The 20,183-nt window shown below is 37.4% G+C and overlaps 1 protein-coding gene across 22 annotated transcripts in view; it reads right to left on the bottom strand.

The window, feature by feature from the left end:
- ATP2B2 (ATPase plasma membrane Ca2+ transporting 2) overlaps positions 1–20,183 on the bottom strand; it is a 440,214-nt gene that overhangs the window by 37,723 nt on the left and 382,308 nt on the right. For all 22 annotated transcript variants that reach the window (XR_011322006.1, XM_069769735.1, XM_069769737.1 and 19 more), the window contains 4 exons: positions 14,568–14,747; positions 13,399–13,486; positions 6,058–6,164; positions 5,112–5,303 (listed from right to left, as the gene is read on the bottom strand). Coding sequence is in view for 21 of the 22 variants with exons in the window: in XM_069769735.1 (XP_069625836.1) it covers positions 5,112–5,303; positions 6,058–6,164; positions 13,399–13,486; positions 14,568–14,747 (567 nt within the window). In the remaining variant the exon portion in view is untranslated. The remainder of the gene's footprint in view (positions 1–5,111; positions 5,304–6,057; positions 6,165–13,398; positions 13,487–14,567; positions 14,748–20,183) is intronic.

Genomic DNA, 20,183 nt, shown 5'->3' with positions numbered 1-20,183 from the left:
AAACACCAAAAAGAGTAGCTAAGTATAAAAGAAGTGTCATACTCAAAGTATCCCAGTATGCTGGTTCTAAATTGCAGAACAGATTTTTTGAGACGTGACATTAAGAAGCATGGAAGAAATGTTACTACCTACATGGAATTTTTCTTATTCTAGATTTGATGAAATATCACCAAAAAGATAGCCTGTGTAATATTCATTAACCTGATTATTAATTGTGGACTAAAATTATATTCTGTGTGTCAAAGAAAGCCAAACTGACTACCTAAAAGCAAAGTAAAATTCAGTCCAATGTGGACCTTCTTTATATTTATTTTGAAGGTCACAGAAAGCTGTGCTACCTTTTGGAAACTATAAATTTTAGCTTCATTTGTTTGTTAAGAACTTATATGTTTCAGTCAAAATAGTGATTTAAGACCTGTGTACAGTTTTGCAGACTTAGATCTATGTGTGTGCACCTAGCCTGTTGTACACAAGATTTTTTGGTATATTCATGCATTTTGTGCTATTTTCATAGAGCTATTTTCACAGCAAACAGGGAGTACAGTATGTTCTCAGGTGTAATTTTTAGTAAAGTTTATGAGCCAAACAAACATAATGCCCTTTCACTGGCTAGAGTCTTTAAGTCAAAGCCTAACATAATGGGAGACAGTCCTGAAGGGCAAAGGGGTCCAGGAGGGATGGACATTCTTTAAGAAGGAAATCTTAATGGCTCAGCACCAGGCTATTCCCACGTGCCACAAGACAAACCGCCAAGGAAGACGACCGGCCTGGCTGAACAGGGAGCTTTTGGTAGGACTCAAGAAAAAAAGGAGACTTTATCATCTCTGAAAGAAAGGGCAGACAACTTGGGAGGAATACACGGATCTTGTTAGGTCATGCAGAGAGGAAATTAGAAAGGCAAAAGCTCAGCTAGAACTCAATCTGGCCACTGTCGTAAGAGACAACAAAAAACGTTTTTACAAACATGTTAACAATAAAAAGAGAGCCAAGAAGAATATCTGTTCTTTAATGGATACAGAAGGGAACATTGCCACCAAAGATGAGGAAAAGGCCGAGGTACTTAATGCCTTCTTTGCCTCAGTCTTTAATAGGGAGACCAGTTATCCTCAGGGTACTCAGCCCCCTGAGCTGGAAGGCAAGGACAAAGAGCAGAATATATCCCCCTTAATCCAGGAGGAAATAGTTAGTGACCTAATACGCTGTCTGGACACTCACAAATCTATGGGACCTGACAGGATTCATTCAAGAGTACTAAGGGAGCTGGTGGAGGTGCTTGCCAAGCCACTCTCCATCACTTATCAGCACTCCTGGTCAACAAGGGAGGTCCCAGATGGCTGGAGGCTTGCCAGTGTGACTCCCATTTACAAGAAGGGTCAGAGGGAGGATCTGGGGAACTATGGGCCTGTCAGCCTGACCTCAGTGCTGGGAAAGATTATGGAACAGTTCATCTTGAGTGCGCTTACATGGCATGTGCAGGACAAGCAGGGGATCAGGCCGAGTTAGCATGGGTTTATGAAAGGCAGGTCCTGCTTGACCATCCTGATCTCCTTCTATGACCAGGTGACCTGCCTAGTGGATGAGGGAAAGGCTGTGGATGTTATCTACCTCGACCTCAGCAAGGCCTTTGACACTGTCTCTCATGGCATACTCCTCGAGAAGCTGGCAGCTCATTGCTTGGATAAGTGTACTCTTCTCTGGGTAAAAAAACAGCTGGATGGACGAGCCCAAAGGGTTGTGGTGAATGGAGTTAAATCCAATTGGCAGCAGGTCACAAGTGGTGTTCCCCAGGGCACCGTACTGGGGCCAGTTCTGTTTAATACCTTTATCAATGATCTGGATGAGGTGATCGAGTACACCCTCAGTAAGTGTGCAGACAACACCAAGTTGGGCGGGAGTGTTGATCTGCTTGAGGGTAGGAAGGTAGGAGGGATCTGGACATGCTGGATCGATGGGCCAAGGCCAATTGTATGAGGTTCAACAAGGCCAAGTCCTGGGTCCTGCACTTGGGTCACAACAACCCCATGTAACCCTGCAAGCTTGGGGAAGAGTGGCTGGAGAGCTGCCCAGCAGAAAAAGACCTGGGGGTGTTGGCCGACAGCCGGCTGAATATGAGCCAGCAGTGTGCCCAGGTGGCCAAGGTGGCCAACAGCACCCTAGCCTGTATCAGAAACAGTGTGGCCAGCAGGAGCAGGGAGGTGATTGTTCCCCTGTACTCGGCACTGGTGAGGCTGCACCTCGAGTCCTGTGTTCAGTTTTGGGCCCCTCACTACAGGAAAGACATGGAGATGCTGGAGCGTGTCCAGAGAAGGGCAACCAAGCTGGTGAGGGGCCTGGAGCACAAGTCTTACAAGGAGCGGCTGAGGGAGCTGGGGCTGTTTAGTCTGGAGAAAAGGAGGCTGAGGGGAGACCTTATCGCTCTCTACAACTACCTGAAAGGAGGTTGTAGTGAGGTGGGTGCTGGTCTCTTCTGTCAGGTGGCTGGAGATAGGATGAGAGAAAATAGCCTCAAGTTGCAGCAAGGGAGATTTAGGTTAGATATTAGGAAAAATTTCTTTACTGAGAGGGTTGTCAGACATTGGAACAGGCTGCCCAGGGAAGTGGTTGAGTCACCATCTCTGGAGGTATTCAAAAAGCCCGTAGACAAGGCACTTCAGGACATGGTTTAGTGGGCATGGCTGACAATTGGACTTGATGATCTTGAAGGTGTTTTCCAACCTAAATGATTCTATGATTCTGTGATTCTATAATAACGTTCATTTGTAAGGCAAGATCCTTCTTGAATGAGACAGAACTGAGAGCTACTTGAGATTATCAGCAGTCAGGTTGTTGAGTGTCAACAGAACTAGAATGGAAATAACTGCTGCCTTTTTGCTACAATTTCAATTTTAGCTCCTTTCAGACATCTCCTTTGGATTTGCATTTTTACTGCCAAATTAAGGACTTGCATAAGAATCTATTTGGACAGAATTACAGGAATTCTAGGAAGTATACATTAAAATCTGTAAACGGTGACAATAGACTTGTCAGGCTCAGCGATGGCCTTACAGACCACTGGGGCAATATAAATGCATTGGGCCTGATCCAAATCCTTCTAGAAGCCAATCGAATGATTCAAAGGATGAAGAAAGCTCCAGAATTAGAAAGGGGAATATGCTTGCACTGATTACACACTACACATGCACTTAGACTTGATTTAAAATAGTCTTTACACTGATTCAGTAATGTTTAACCTCTTCAAGAATAACAGAAATTCCTTAGTTAACAAATAGAATATATTTCTGATGCTTTCACAATGCAATTGAAAAAAATGCTGGACACTAACAAAAAAAAAAATTCACCTTAACTAAATGTTAGTAGGCAGTGATTGAATGTTTATAAAACAGGGTCTTAAAAGGAAGCACCTGCCTCAGTTCCAGTTACGGTGTTCTTACCACATTGCTGTTAGCACTTTTTTCTGTATGGTTTTTTACCACTGATAAAAATCCAGGAGAACTGACCTTCTAGACTTTTAGTCCTTATTCATACACCTTCTGTTACCAGCAACAATCACTTTACAGCTAAACATGCTTGAAAATAATTCCCAAGGAAAAAGGAAAAGTTATCCAACTTCTGCCTCAATATCAGTAATTTTGTCCCATAGCACAGGCTCAGTCATGACAACAAGGCATCACCAAGACCTGGGGGCAGTAGGGTAGGGATCTAGCACTTAGCAGCTTGCAATTTTTACTTCTTGGAAAACAAGTGAATTGAGGTTTCAGTGTTTCCTTTGCACAGAATAAAATAGTTATTTCATTTGTTAAGATCACTTCCACTTGCTTCAAAAACAGCCATTTCTGATTTCTCTGAGAATCCCAGCCCTAGCACTAGCCTATTGCTTGCTTAGCTCAGAGGAGGTAAATGATGACAGTTGTATCTACCCAGCTGTTGCATGGTGCTGGCAGAAGCTGGGAGCTTGCAGACTCCTCATACGCAGCACAAAAAAGGCCTCTAAATGTCAGTCAAGGCTTAGAAGTTTGACCTCATGGTTTTGTAAAGGTACCTGGGTTTCTTCTTTCAAGTATCAATTCCATGATTACAATGTAAGTTTACCCTGGAGCAGAGCTAATGACTTATTCATTGTTTTGCTCAGGTGTGCAGGAGGTGAAATTTACCTGCTGAAACAGGTATGTGCACCCGAATGATGCACAAGACAGGGAAGCATCAGCTTTCCCATAGTGCGTCTCAATCAAAGGAGGCATTTTGTAACAGCACCTGTCTGCAGCATTGGAAATATACATTATTTTAGAGGGTGACAACTCTAAAAACTGCATGTTTTGCTATTTTCTAATGGACAAAAACCTCATACTGTGCTAAATACATCCTGTTTTCTTTCTAGGGAAAAGACGACTTAAGTTTATTCATCAAAAAGTAGTAATTTGAAGGGAAAAAATGTGGTTTGCTTTCACATATGATTTTTGTGAAAGACCTAGACATGTTGCATGTACACCAGGATTGCAGTGAGGGATTAATGTAGAGGGAGAAAAAGAGATCGAAGTCCAACTGTATGTGTCATTTAATTGGTTTGTCATTTGCATCTGAAATTAAAAGGAACTGCCTGAAAGCAACAAAATAATTTTATCAGTCAAAAAGCTCCCCTGCTGGGATTACTTCTGTGTGCCAGTACTGCTCTCTTGAAAATAATAATACCGTTCCATAATCCATCAAGAAATACATATTTAATAGGGAAATATTCTGAGAGTAAAAGGCAAAGTCACATAACCTCTTTCTTCTCCCAATCCCTGACATTTTCTGTCCTACCATCACAGGCTCAGTCATGACAATAATATGTAATCAAAACCAGGGAGCTGTATAGAGGCAGCACAAAAATTAGCAGCTCCTAAAAGCAATTTACTTTCAGGAGAAGATGGATTAATACACTTCCTTATGTCAGCAGCTATTTAACATTTAGCAGCTTGATCCTAAATACACTTTTGATGCTCGAAAGAATTTCAGAAAGCATACTTTCTGTTGTACAAAGCAAGAATCAAATGTAAGCCACCGTTACTTAAAAGAAAACATAGCTTGGTAGGATTTGGCCCCACACTTTAAGCAACATCTGAAGTTAACCTTACCTGGGTAATACATGCACCAGTGAAAGCCACAATCACAGCCACAATGTTAACAGTGAGCTGGAACTGCAGGAACTTGGAGATACTATCGTAGACGTTACGTCCCCACATTACAGCCTTCACAATGCTACTGAAATTGTCATCTGTTAGGATGATATCCGAGGCTTCCTTCGCAACATCTGTTCCAGCAATACCCTGGAAAAATTAATTGTGAATAAAATTACCTACTAAAAAGTACAGTGACAGTTAGAATACAAATCTTCATACTCATTCAAAGTCCACAGTTATACAGAGACTTCCCAGCACATAGTAACAGTGACAGCTGAGTATATTCTGCATTTTATATTTGCTAGGAAGTTATCTAGTTTGGCCTATTTTTGAAAGTGAATAAGGGTGCAGAAAAGGGAATTGATAGAGAGCAGTGGCATTCATGTGATGATAGTTTTGAGTGTTTTAAATTAACAGCTTAATGACTACTGATCTTCTGAGTTATTCCTATCATTGATGACATTTTATTAATAAACATGAACAGAATTGCTAACAAAAATAGCTATTACATATCGTAATATATAGTCTAGTATATTAATGTCTTCAGAGTCAGAGTAGGTTGGGAAGACATCTTTACAATTAGTGATGGATTTTACCAAAGCAAAATAGTACTCCGCTGTTGTGAAGAACACAGAGTTCATTTTTCTGTGTTGGCACCAGATTCTGCACATAGCCAATAATTACCTTATATAAAATATTGAAGAAGTATCAAAGATAGCAATACCAGTGAATCTAACATAGTAAATTAAAGGATTCTAAAACAACATAACTCATCCTCTCCAATATATTGCTTCATTGAGAAGTGATAACTAAGCAACTTTCTCAACATTTAATGAATGAAAAACCTCTTACAGCAAATTTATAATGACACAAACATCAATAAATATGCTCAAGATTATACCATTGCAAAGCCAACATCAGCTTTTTTAAGTGCTGGTCCATCGTTGGTTCCATCACCAGTCACAGCTACAACCTGCCTCTGTTCCACCTGTGTGCTGTCAATAATACCTGCAAAAAATGTATATGTGAGTGTATACATACATATATATAAAATAATTAGCAAGATAAAAATTCCCTCTGAAAAATAGCAGGCTCTGTGTAATGTAGACTACATAATACCACACAAGTCTTACAGAGATTAATAGAGGTGATTTTTAAGGAAAATAATGATGAAAGCAGTGTCATGACTAATATACGCTACTAGACATCACTAGTAGAATTTACAACGAAAGTTCTGATCCTGCATCATCAAAACATCACCAAAACTTGCATACACTTCAAAGGGAATGAGATCAGCTCATTATGTTCTTTTGGAAGATTTCTACTACTTAAAATTATGTGTCACAGTAAACCCATTTCAGCCCAGCTCTCTGATTAAACATCAATGGAAAGGATTTGCTGAAGACTTAAGTTCATGCTTAAAGCTGTCCTAAACTGGGACTGAACTGGAATATCTGCTTTACTGCTATGCCTTCTGGCAATCAGTTTAACCTAAAGATAACAAATGCCATTGATGAATTATATTTAGCTGGAGCCAAATTAGCATTTTAACATACATGTTCAGTTCTGCCAAACAATGATTGAGAAGATATAAAATAATTCTTTAAATTCTGGAGCCAAACATTTTAATAAATAGACATAATAAAATAATTTCTACTTTCATTTTGAGATCTTTTGAGAAAAGAAAGGACTTTTCACTTGGTGAATCAAGTTTCACGCAACTAGCCTGCAGGGAAGTATTTTCCACTTATGCAGATGGGGAAAGTAAGGAAAAGAATCAAGAATTTTTCTGAGGTTACAGAAGCTGCCCTGGTTTTTAATAGGATGGGGATCATTCACCACTCATGTTTTTATTTCCATGTCAGAGTCCATTTGAATATGAGTCCAGAATACAAGATTGTTGTGTACGATACAAGAACACCTCTCCATATTAACGACTTAGTGGGAAAAAATGACAAAATTCCTTTCACTAACGCATTTTGCACAAAATCATAACCTCTAAAACAAATCATCAAAACCTACCCAGTGTGAAAAGCTTTCATTCTACTCTGGAAAAAAATAACTCACATATCAGATAACTAACCAGAAATAGGAAATTGCCGATTACTGAGCAATAGCTGCCTCTTGGCAAGGTTCAGGCTTATCAGGCACGCAGAAGATTGCAATGCAGTATGGATGCAGTTAGTGTCCTGTATTTTTCAGTCTTATTAAAATCAGAAAAAAACCTATTCACTTTCCGTTGGCAGTATGAGCTCAGATAAATGACACATTATTCTGATAAGATCTTATAATGAGAGCTTTCAATTTGTTGGGGTGATTTGCCTTTGGTGTTACTAAATAAACAGGACCATCAGCTGCCATTACTGTTAAAAGCATTTATCTTGGTCTTCCTTTCTTATTATTATCACAACCTTTGATGTTAAATTAATAGTTTAAGCTTCTGAAAAAAGTCATTAAAATCTTTGACACATCATGATATTAACTGCTCCAACCAGGTAGGTAGCATCCTATCACAAGTGGGTTCCAAATGGGAGCACAACCCAAATCAAGTTGAAGAGGTTCTAACAAAAGACCTCCTAATAGGTATAAATAGTGCTCTAGTGTCAATGACTATACTACCAACTGCCCTGCATCAGCCAATTGCTGGATGCAGCTAAGTAATTCACAAGGTTTAGTAGTCATTCGGAAGGTTTAGTAGTCATTTTTATCCCTAAAAGCAAACTATGCAGCCGGGATAAGCCCAACACCCTCTAGAGCACAGAATCAGCAGTCACGGAAAGATAGAGATAAAATGGTCTTGGTTACCACCAGCATCTCAGCCACACACCTTCATCGCAGTGACCACTGCTAGTGTCATCAGAAATACATCAATGCACGGCACAACAGTATGTGGATGGACTTCAGTGCTATTCACAGGAAGAGAGAAGATCTTTGCAGAACTTTCATTTGTACGTCAGACAAATTTCTAAAATGGAGCAGTAGTGATTATTTGGGATTCAGAGGATTTATCATAGCTATACTTATGCTCCCTGACTTCTGCATGCTCTTTTTAATCTATTCCTCCTTCCCCATTCCTCACGTTTCTGAATTTTCTTCTTTGCAGCACTTTCCTCCTTCCTAACCACATTTACTTTTACTTTTTTTTTTCTTTCTTTTTCTGTTAATAGTTGCAGTAAGGTTTCACCTCGAGAATTTTCTTCAGTATCGAGTAATACATCTGTATAGATTTTACAGTGTAAGGACACCAAACAGAAAAGGGATGCTTAGAAAGGGTTCCCCCTCTGAACTCTTGAGCTGTGGAGAACAACTGCTTCAGTGATCAGTGAAAAATGTAAATAAAGGCATGACCCGACAGACTGCCAATTAAGAGAATGCCCATTTCTTTAACATTTACTGGCCTTTCCACTCGTTCAAAACAGCTAACACAAAGCTTCAGTATTAATTAGTCATCCCTAACAGCCAGGAAATTTCTTCAAAATAAACTGCTTTACTCCAGTTGAGTGCTTACATACAGTATTTTAATAAAAACTTAAAAATTTAAAAATTCCTAAAACTCAGCAAAGCTTCCTCCCAAAACAGCCTCTGCTGTTTCATTGGTCTGCTTCTTCATCTTAAGCTGTTTGGCCATGACCTTCCTCTGTCAAAAAGAATTTTATTCAACAGACACAGGAATATACCTAGAGATAACATTACAGTGTGTCCCCCACGCAGATTCTGCTGATGCTGCAAGAATTTGGGGAGGAGTCATGTAGCTTGCATAAGCTGTAACTTTTTCTGAGCAAGGAGCTTGTTTCTGATGAGGGAAAAAATCACATTTAAAACAACTCTGTGTAGCTATCAAGAGGGGCACTATATGCACAAGCTTGCTATAAAAGGTACCAGCACTGCATACACAGCTGAAAGTGAAATACACCTTGTATTTCCCACCTTCCTCCCATCTAATGTTAAGGAAGCATTAAATCAAATCCACTCAGGATAATAATATAAGGAATATTAACCAACAATGTGTCTTCCATTTCTTTTACAAGGAGCTATCTGTACCCATGGCTCAGATCAAAAACATCAAGTATAGCCTCAGGTTCTCCCTTTATTGCAGAACAAATGCCGCTTCATTTAAACACTTCTTAGTTGCATTATCATCCTTAGAGTCGCATCAGTAAGAAACCCTTGGTTCTGGGTGAAAAACATTCCTGGTTTAGATATTTCTTTCTGTCTCAACTGATTAACTCAAAACAGGCAGACAGGAAAAACTTAGCTACAGTAGAGCATTTCAAAGATGCACACCAATTCAGGTGTTACCAATGCAGTAAAGCTGATCATCCCATATGCTTACACATATTTATATTTCTTTGACAAGCTAAACATAGACAGATGCAGTAATATATTTTCATAGGCATGTTCTGTTCAGATTAGTTTTTAATATTTCCAAACTTTTTGAAGCTCCCTGTTAATTTAACAAGAATTTAGAAAGTCTGTCTGAAAGAGAAAATTTAAATTCACTTTAGTTACATGCTTAAGTACATGCAGGAATAGAGCTTTAAAGGTTAACATAAAAGTGTTATATATAACATTAGAGACAGCATTGGTAATTGTTAAGTGAATAGTGCTCCACAAAGTTCATGATATTAGAATGGCAGAAAAGAACATGGCTAAAACGCATGGATTTCTGTACTAAGTGTGCACCACCAATGTGCTTTATATTATAAGACTGAAACACTACAGGGGAACCTTGAAGGCATCAGTGCCTCTCACAAAGTTACACTGAACACAGGCTGCAGAGACCTAAATGGTATTTACAGAATCCAAAACTCTAGATTCAAATGCAGTATACCTCCTGCTTCCTTTAAACTATTTTTATGTTCTTCGCTTCAGGGAAGGGTTGGTTGAGCTGACTTTTTACATTGTGGAACAGGTCAACTTTCTGAATATTTCTTCATATGAATTTGAATAAAAATAAATATTAAAATTTTCTCTCAAATGGAAATCAAAACCACTTGCAATTTGCAACATGCTGATATTTAATATCAGATTTTCAATTAATACAGTTTTCTATATTTGTATTATTCTACCTAGTCTCATGGCATGTCCACATTAACAAGGTCACAACTATAATACTGTCCCATGCAATAATATTTGAAATATTTTAGTAATTAAGGGCAATTACTAAAAATATTTTCTTCTTTAAAGTTCCCTTTCTGCTTGTTAATAAATCAGCCTTACATGTGAATAGAATAGTTGTTTTTAATATCACAGAAAAATAATTCCAGCCTAATTTAAACGTATTGGAAAGCACAGCTGCTTTAACTGGTAAACTGAATATTTATTTGATCTTCACTATACCTTCTAATAAGAAGATATTTCCCATCAGTACTAAACAGTTGCTTCCCATAGTATTTTAAAAAACAATATTACAATATTGAAGTATTTCAGCAATAGTATTATAAGGACACATCAGTATAAATGATATGCATGTTTACTTGTTGTATTTTGAACTAAGGTAAAAAATATGAAATTATACCAACGGATGTCATAAAATCCATAAGAAATTGTATTTCAGTTGGATTGAGATATCTAACATTTTGTTTCACTGAAACCCTTTGTGATGATAAACTATTTTGACATCTTTTTTTCAATCTACCTCTACTTCAAAGCCATAAAAATTTGAGAGAAACTATCTGCCCAGCCTGAAATGCTGAACTATGCCTTTCTCTAGTCCCTTAGCAGTAGTAAAAACAAAAATGCAAAATAAAAATGATCCTTTTGCTGGGTGGGATTGTGCTCTGTTAAGGAGAAAAAATATTCCCTCCAGCAGCTGTATGTCATTAAAAATTAAATATAAAAAAAGTTTATTTTGTGATGTGTGTTTTTACCCTAGAGCAGATAAAATACATCAAAGAAGAGAAAATCCTCTTGATCCCTCAAGTGTCTGAGAAAAACATAACATTTTAACAAGAGGCCCAAAACTAGTGAACATTTAAATAGTTTCTTGTAACTTTTAATGGCCCTTCGAGTATTACCAACCAAAAAATTCCATCATGATTTTCCACAGACTTGCTCTTGAACCTCGTTAGATACTTAATTGCTCTATGATTTGACCTTGTGACAGCTTTAAAACATTAATTGTATTAGTTGCATAAGGCATTCAGAAGTAGTAAATATCTTTCGGATTGTCAAAGTGCATATACTATAAAACATCACTAATTTGCTGCTTTTTTTTTTTTCAGCTCTGTATTGATTTCATTTTGTCTGGCAAAGGTTTCATTTTTCTCTTAAGGGAAAATCCTGAATGATTCAAATGAGTACTCCCAAGGGACTTATTTAATCCACTTAATGAAACACAAATTGTTGTGTGTTTCTGAAACAAATAAACTATTAGGCTGTACAAGTCATGTCCTCTAAGAGCTATAAGACAGTATTTTATATACACTAGGGAAGTGAGGAGACTTCAGGTAACTTTGTGCTGTTTTAATACTGACCTATGGAGCTAATAATTATATTGTGCAAACCAGCGGTCTCCAAACCTTTTCAATCATGAACACCTATCAGTATAATCTTTTTGAGCACACACACACACAAAATATGTATATTATTTATAAATTATACATATGTACTACTATATTATGTGCCTTATAAAACATACATTAGAAAAGGATGAGATGGAGATGAAATAAACAGTGTTTTTTAAATATTCTCCTATTAAATAATGGTAAAAAATATTTTCTTCCTGCATCCCAGTGGATTGTCCCTGACGTGTGTGCACCCCACTTTGGATACCACTGGTCTAAACAATGGCTGGAGAGGGTGAGTAACAGCACTATGTCTCCAGCTGCCCCATCTCATGCACCGTGCCAGAGCTTACAAGGTATCTTAGTTCTACTGAATGATCCATGCTTCCAGAGCTCTTCACATGCACTGGTCCTAATCCCAAAGGACCCAACTGATCCAATCTTCAAATTCACAATGGAACTTTTGCTCTAAAGTCATTTAGGCATTTCAAAATTACATACCGCTCAAAAGCTTTGTAATCAGTCGTGTGTGGAGTCATATCAGTAAGCCCTTGCCATTCCAAAAGGATCTCCTACCTAAATGTGAATTATTATTTAAGTACTCAACCAGCTGAAAACATGTAACTGATCATCTGGATCGTATCCTGAACTTTAGCTCCTCCAAGAATTGCTAAGAGTCTCTCCGGACTTTCTAGGGCCTTAGCAAAATAATCCAGTTCTTTCTTCATCAGGAAGCCAGCAAACACAGCCATCTGCCAGCGGGGCTTCTGCTTGCGCCGGCCCCCCATCTTATCATGGCCAGAAATGATGCTACTCCTGATCAGAAATCTTCTGATTTCATCAGCTGTCTTTTAAGTGTGAGCTTCAAAGTCAACAGAACAAGATTTCAGGTCATCAGGAACTGCGAGTTACAGATACGAAAAAGGCTTTATAAAGAAAACTGCAAACAAATCCCTCTTCTATAGAGCATTCCATCTGCAGACAGTACGGTAAGAGAATATAATTTGTATGGTGAGGTTTTTATAGGACAAAAACAGACTCTAAAAATACAGCCAGAATTCTAAAGGAAGCCAATGCAAATCATACAATTAGTGAGCCTATAGGAGAACGGAATGGCTTAAAATACATCTCCATTCATGTAATGCTACAGACGGCAGCTCCTACTTACATGATCTCCAATAACTGCTATCGCAACATGCAAAGTTTATCTTGGAATATTCAAAAATAATTGTGGGAGAACAGATGCACTTGAGTGACTTGATTTACTCTAAGTGAACTTGTTCTTGTTTTCTTCATAAAAAGGTATAGGTAAAGACTAAAAAATCTATGCCCCCTCTTGTTTATATGAAGAACAGCCTATTTCTGGACAATATTTTCTTTCTGTCCAGCAAACATGCATTTTCCTTTCCCAGCTAAAGCCTCATTCTAGTCCAATGAAAAGTCACAAGGCAAATATGACTTTGCCTACATCTACTTGCCAGACATCTTATTGGTATTTCTGTTACTCCTGCCAACTAGTTTCCTATTATTTTCCATTTGAAGGCTCAGGTAAAATGCAAATGCAAGAGACTGGGTTACTGAGAAAACTTCCTTGCATTATGTATTGATGTGCAAGTAAAGATAACAACTCATATATTTGTAACAGTAAAATTTTTACAACACAGACAATGTGCCGAACATAATTCAGTAACTTTTGACATTAATAACACACGCGCGTGAAGGTAGTCTGCACGCACCTTTTACCAAAGTGTGTTTGTCCGTGGGAGATGAGCGAGCAAGCACTCGAAGCTTTGGCCAGATTTTGTCAATCCGCTCTTGCTCAATCTGGGGGCCGGGCAGAACACAAAAAAACCCAAAACAGTAAAGCTGTTAATCTGTGATTAGCAAAATGCAAAATATATTCGCATCCCTGTGTCAGATGATTCACTTCACTACTCGGATCTGCAACTTTTCTCCAAAAGCACAGAAAAATTGCAACAGTCATCAATACTGCAAATGAAGGCAAGGTCAAAAAAGGCAGTTTTCTACTACCAAAGCTCAGCTGTTGGCTAATGTAGGTAAATTTTGCCACAGTATCTAATCAGGCTTTCTTATCATCTTTATGGATAATTCCACTCAGAATCATGACTCTAGATATAGGATAGTGGAGTTTCTCAAAGCTGATCAAACATTTACAAGTAAAAGTGTGTTGTTCTATTGCACATTTGAATCCAAGTTCTTCATTTTGGCACCAATAATGGCAGAATTTTCTCTGCATACCAATAGCAACAAGGACAAATCCGTTGCATGTACTAACCTTCCCAGGATTCCATCAATCAAAGCAAGGAGTAAACGACTGTGTCCATTCATTAATGATGGACTCAAAGACACAGCATAGAGTTTACTTTTTTAAAGCTGACTTCAATAGCCTGTGTGTTAGTTCCATCTTTTATGAGGAGTTAAAAATCTTCTGAAGAATAGATTAAGTTATGCAAATCATTAGAGTGAGTGGATATAGCAGTACATTAGATAAAGTGGTATAAAATAATGAGAGGAGCTGGTTCTCAGTACAGATTGCATTTTTATGAGACAGACCTGCAAACTGCTATTGCGTTCCTTCTCCTCTTTGCTAACAAACCTGCTTTTAATGTGCTTGGTTTTGATTTCCTGTAGACTAGTACTGTGGTTCTAAAAACTACTGAATTAGGCTAGCAGTAAACTGATAGTGGCTCTGCATCATGAATAGACTGCATTTTCACTGGTATTTTGCATTGTAAAGTGCTAGCAGTAGAAAGAAGTAGCAATATCTCCAAGTAGTCTTTACTGATATGAGGTACACATCAGTGCAGGAGAAACAACATTTCACTGTTATTGCTATTTTTTAATAACGTATTCATAATATGTATGGATTTAGTATATGAATTACCTCTCCCTTCTCATTTCGGATCCTTCTGTTAAACTCTTTCCCTTCAAGGCAAAGAAAGTCTTCTCCCGGATGAATGATTCCACATTTTATGGCAATGGCACGTGCTGTGTTGATATTGTCTCCAGTGACCATGCGGACTGTAATTCCAGCTCGCTGGCACTTTCTTATGGCTTCTGGGACCTACAAAAGCAATATAACAGGAAAAAAAATTCCTAGATAAGAGATAAAATGTAAGTCAGGTGTTTACAGTCAGAATATTTTGAGGCTAAGAAATTCATGAAGCAAAAAGAGAAATCATACATGTTATGGCATATTATAGCTACCTGGCTATTATGGAATTGAGGTTAGACCACAGGCAAGAAAAATCTTGTATCGAGAAGCACACAAACCATTTTTTAGATCAGTTGCCTAAAGCTTCCCCTGACTTTATAATAAAAAGGAGTGCTCTGCACCTTTTTTGACTTTTAGCATCAAGGTACAGCATGCTGAACCTAACATACTCAACATACATGTAAATATAAACTAAGAATACACATATTTTGCACAGAAAATTATTTAACTTCTGATCCAAACTGTCCTTTCAATAAGATTCTCTAAAAAGTTACTGTAATTTAGCACTGTAACACTAATTCACGCATATCAACAGGTGGAATTCCTAAATATATGAGCTTAAAATTTCATTAATAATTCACATATTTCAAAACTGTAAAAATGAAGTATGATTTTAGTGTTGCTCCTTTTTGCATGAGACTAACTTTTCCTGCTGCACAGTATACATACCACTGAGAGAGAATTCAGTGTGTAACAGGGTCCATGAGATTAACATAGAGGTTATATACTGACTTGGCATCATATACAGCTTATTTTTAAAAAAAAAAAAAAAAAAGACTTTTGTAATTAAAATGTGCAAGAGGTAGGAAACTGATTCCTACTAATTAAATAAAGCTCTTTTAATACAAGCTACTTGGGTATATGAAGTCAGTGCCTATAGAAAGGCTACATATCTATTGCTCAGTTTCAGATGGGGAAAAATTTCTATTCCCTTAAACTATATCATAATCAATGATAATTTATTAATGAATATTACTCTAACCAATGAATGCAGTCTCATCACACTTTTGCGTTATTATGAAAGCATTATTTCTTCATGAAAAAAATAACACCATTATTTGACATGCAAGAATAAGAAGGGAGTTTAACACTTCAAGAACAGCCTAGATACTTCAGCACACCACCACTTCTCTAAATTTCATTTTTACCTAGAAGAGACTAAGGGCATTCCAGGATTCCTCATGAAGACAGAAACCCTTCACAGAGCTACAAGAAACTGAACTGCCTTACTGCAGAAGACAGCAAAGGACAGATGTAAAGCAATTATAGATTGCACTGGTTCTTATATGGGGGGCAGCAGAGAAGTACTTGAAGTAGACAACTGACAGTCTGAGAGGAAAAAGATTCCCAGAAGATGAGCATGGCTTAGATAAGCATCTGAATATTAGGCAGTGATCCTAAGTAAACCTCCAGGCAATTTGAAGGTTACCTCACAAGTTAAAATAGCTCCAAAGACCTGGCCCTAGATGCTTGCTCTGTAATGTTACCAAACACTCTCAATCCATGTAATGCATACATAAACCATATCTGAATAAATTCCCCAAATACATATACTTGACCACTGACTGCAAATTGCTGCTACATTATCAGCTGAGCTTCTTCAGATGACATACTTATGTAAAGTAACAGGATTGTCTGACTGTGATGAATTATGTCAGCAATCATGTATATAGAGCTGTTGATTTCCTACAGAAACTAGTAAGTAAAGGATATGGTATGAAAAGAATTTTAATTTTCAAATAATTTAAAAAAAAAATGTAAAAAAAACCAACCCAAACCAAACAACTATTTAAGAAGGGGTAGCAAAATGGGTATTTCTGGCTACAATAGCAAGGCCTCTCTATATTCTACTGCCAGTTCAGTGCAGCTTGCTGATCATAACCTCTATCATAGATATAAGCGTATTGTAGAACTCAATGCCAATTAGAGCGGATTCATCTCATCCATTAGTACCAAAAGTATTAAGAAAAACAGCCACCATCTACAACATTACACTATTTTGTGTGTTTCTAGATATTTTAATTTCCTCTACAGCCACAAGTGTGTGACACTGCCGAGGGCAGGACATTGCCTTTTACAGGACAACCACTGCTCTGATCCAGTGTGGCAAATGCTGGGATTCTAATGGTTTCATGGGGCCAGAAAGGCTATACATCTTGGACTGCACATCAGGCTGAAATTATACACCCTTAAACCATATTGTAGATAATGATTATTCTAATCAGTGAATATCATTTCACACCGTGTTTCTGCATCTTTGTTAAAGGCAGTCGTGAAGCTTCTATTTTCCAAAATGCCACACTAAACTAACACCTAATTGAGGATCAGACTAGTACTTCTCCCATGACTACGAAGAAAATCACTTCACCCTCAGACTCCATCCATTGAATGTACTGTTTGCAGAATGACCCTCTGCCAATGCAGATTACAGAACCAAGAGAAAAATTAAGGGGCAAAGGTTTATCTTCCCATTTCCTCATCTCTACTAACTGAGAATATTCTTCACAGAAGTTGTATCCTGGAAACATTATTTGGACCTGAAGCCTTTTAACGTTATGAAATAGACTTCTATGGGGGACATACAATCAGATTAAATCTATTACTTAAGCAAATGACTCCTGATTTACCCAGTTTCCACATTAATAATCCTGACTATATCCCATTTGCCACTTTGGAATGCCCTTAGTATCCACTTTAACTGTGGAGACCCTCATGCATAGGATATGACAGATTTAGGTGACTATCTGTAAAACCAGCACAGTGTATGAACCATGAAGGAGAAATATAAATTACAGCGCAAACAGAAAAAACGGTCTGTTCACATAAAGTGCCACTCCTATTAAATAAGGTCATGGGAGGACAACCTAGTTTCAAATACATCTCAAACTCACATATAACTAGAGAAATAATTCTATTTTCCTCTTCTCTCATTTTTTGGACAGCTGGTGGGTGGTATCTGATTTAATACTGTGTACAGTAATTACAGTTAAAATATTGTTCATATTTTTTTATTGCTGTAAGGAAGAAAGAGTGTTGGCAGACTGAGTAGGCAGTGGAAGCAGATATTTTCCATCAGTTTTGCAGAGCATAAGTACATATTTTATGATTTTCTGGTTTATTTTCTCTCTGCAGAGAAAACCTTCTAATGCATGCATAAATTATCCAATGCAGGAATATCTATCAGAATCAGGTGACAAATAAATAGGTGACATTTGGAAGTGATTTATCTTCATCTCCCAGATATAACAGATTGTAGGCGTACACGGCAAATCAGTATAAGCCAGTACAGACTCATTAAAATCAACCCAGAAAGACTGTCAGAATCGACAGAGAAATCTCTATAGGAACAACACATCATTCTATTTGTTCTCTTCTTGTTTATTTATCAAAGAAACCCCCCCACACACACAGAAGATAAATATCAAGCAGGTAGTTCAGTACTTGATAAAAACAGCCACTGATAATGACTAAGGTGGTGTCAGATTAACCTAGGAATTATGCAGAAGTCATGGGTGTCCAGTGGTTACACTCCAGATAAAGCTGGTCAGTTGCTGGATATCATTGTTGAATAATTCATCCAAATAGCTTCTTTTAATGTACAGAAGGAAATGCAAGTGCAAGAAAGCCCCCAGCAATACGATCAGAAAAGATGCAGCACTCTTATTTCTGAAACCATGCTAGCGTGACACCACTGACACTGCAGGTATTCACTTACTTAAACACTCCAAGGATGCATATGAGCAATGTGCCACAGGAGCTCTGTGGAAACAAGGAGGCTACCATTTTGCATGTGTTAACTCCAACAATTATCTTAGGGGAAAGGAAAAACTGAACCTTCCCCAGGAAAAAATGGGAATGTAATTTAAGGGAAACTAAGGGCTGCCAGGGTGGTGACATTGGATTGTTTCATTGGAATGACCTATTCCATCATTTCTGTCAGAATAAATTCTGATATCCATGAATACTGAGACTATTAATGAAACAGCAGTTGTAGCAAGATTTCTAATTTTTTAATGCTCTTTCTTCCCTACAGAAAGCACATTGAAAATTTATAAACTCCAGTGGTGACTCTATATAATAAGTGGGCTTAATTCTGGCAAAATAGTAAGGTCCCTTATAACAGCCTAACATCTTACTATTTGCATCTACCATGGTGATTTCACCATTGTAACATGTGTATATTATGATATTCCAACTAAGTCAGATATTTCATACCTAGACAGTTTTTCTGAAATTTATGTTTTTCTTCTGGCTTGGGGTTTTTTGGTTCTCTTCCCACACCCCCCCCCCCCCCAAGGTACTGCTACTGCTTTTTACCAATGTGTGGAGTAGTAATAATATAAACATTGTTTTAAATGTTCTCATGATGTTATTACCACTCTAAAACAGCCAAAAGGGACAAGGAGGGGAAAAAAAACCAAAACAAAAAACAAAGTCCCAAAGAGAATTGGAGATTTGTCCAACATTTGGTAAAATTCTGAAATGATAGACATTTTATTGTGTGTCTTGCAATGAAGTAAGAAGTGTTACTGCATATTCTGGTGTTAAACCACAAGAAATTCATTATTCAAATAATTATCTAGAAATAAAATGTTTTCCTGCCTTCATCTTCTTTGATCCTTTACATAGAAGTCAGACTTGACCTCTTTATTTTTAGCAACACTATTCATTTTTACCTCAAGCTCCTAAGAAATTATTCCCTATGAAATGGGAGCAGTTTTCTTATAAAACACACCCATAATAATCACATGAAAGGATAGTTTGCAGCTGTTTTCAATAATAACTGCAAATCCCACTGCTACCTATTCCCTCAGTGTGTCATATCACACATAACCTGACTTAAAGCTATCTTCTAACAACATGGATCATGAATCAGCTCTGGAGGGAAAGAGGACTGATTCACAGTTCCAGTAGTCACTGACAGTTAAAAACTTTCCGAGTTTATATATATATGTGAGCTAGAGCATTAAGGGATCACTGCAGACAGAACATTTTAAGAATGTTTTGAAATATTTTTAAAGACTTGCAATGTCAGGTGCAGGGACAGATGGATTAGCAAGAGACCATCCAATGACAGATAAAGTGAATGCTGTTAATCTAATGATTGTGGAGATAAGGAGTTTATCATACGTTTTTTATCTAAGCATGATTTACTTTATATTATAACCTTCTTGATATTGGAAAAAAACCAACAAAGTCCATTATTACGCAAAGCATAGTTTGTACCTGTAGTTATTACTAGTTATTACATAGTTTGTACCTGTAATTATATCATGCTAGTTTCCAAAGTTACAGGAGTCAGAAGTATGTAAAAGCCTACTCTATAAAGGACTTGGGGAAATAAATCAGATTAATTTATACTTTTAATGTTTTATTAAAAAAAATAATTTCCTAACCTGTCTAGCATTGCCACCAATTCTCAGTGGATCAAATACAAGTATTTAGACGTGATTAAATAGATGATCCGGTAAAAATGCCAAATGAGACAGAAGACTAAAAAAGAAA

Source organism: Haliaeetus albicilla, chromosome 24 (genome assembly GCF_947461875.1).
Source record: "Haliaeetus albicilla chromosome 24, bHalAlb1.1, whole genome shotgun sequence".
Taxonomy (NCBI): domain Eukaryota; kingdom Metazoa; phylum Chordata; class Aves; order Accipitriformes; family Accipitridae; genus Haliaeetus; species Haliaeetus albicilla.
This window is presented reverse-complemented; position numbering and strand designations above follow the sequence as displayed.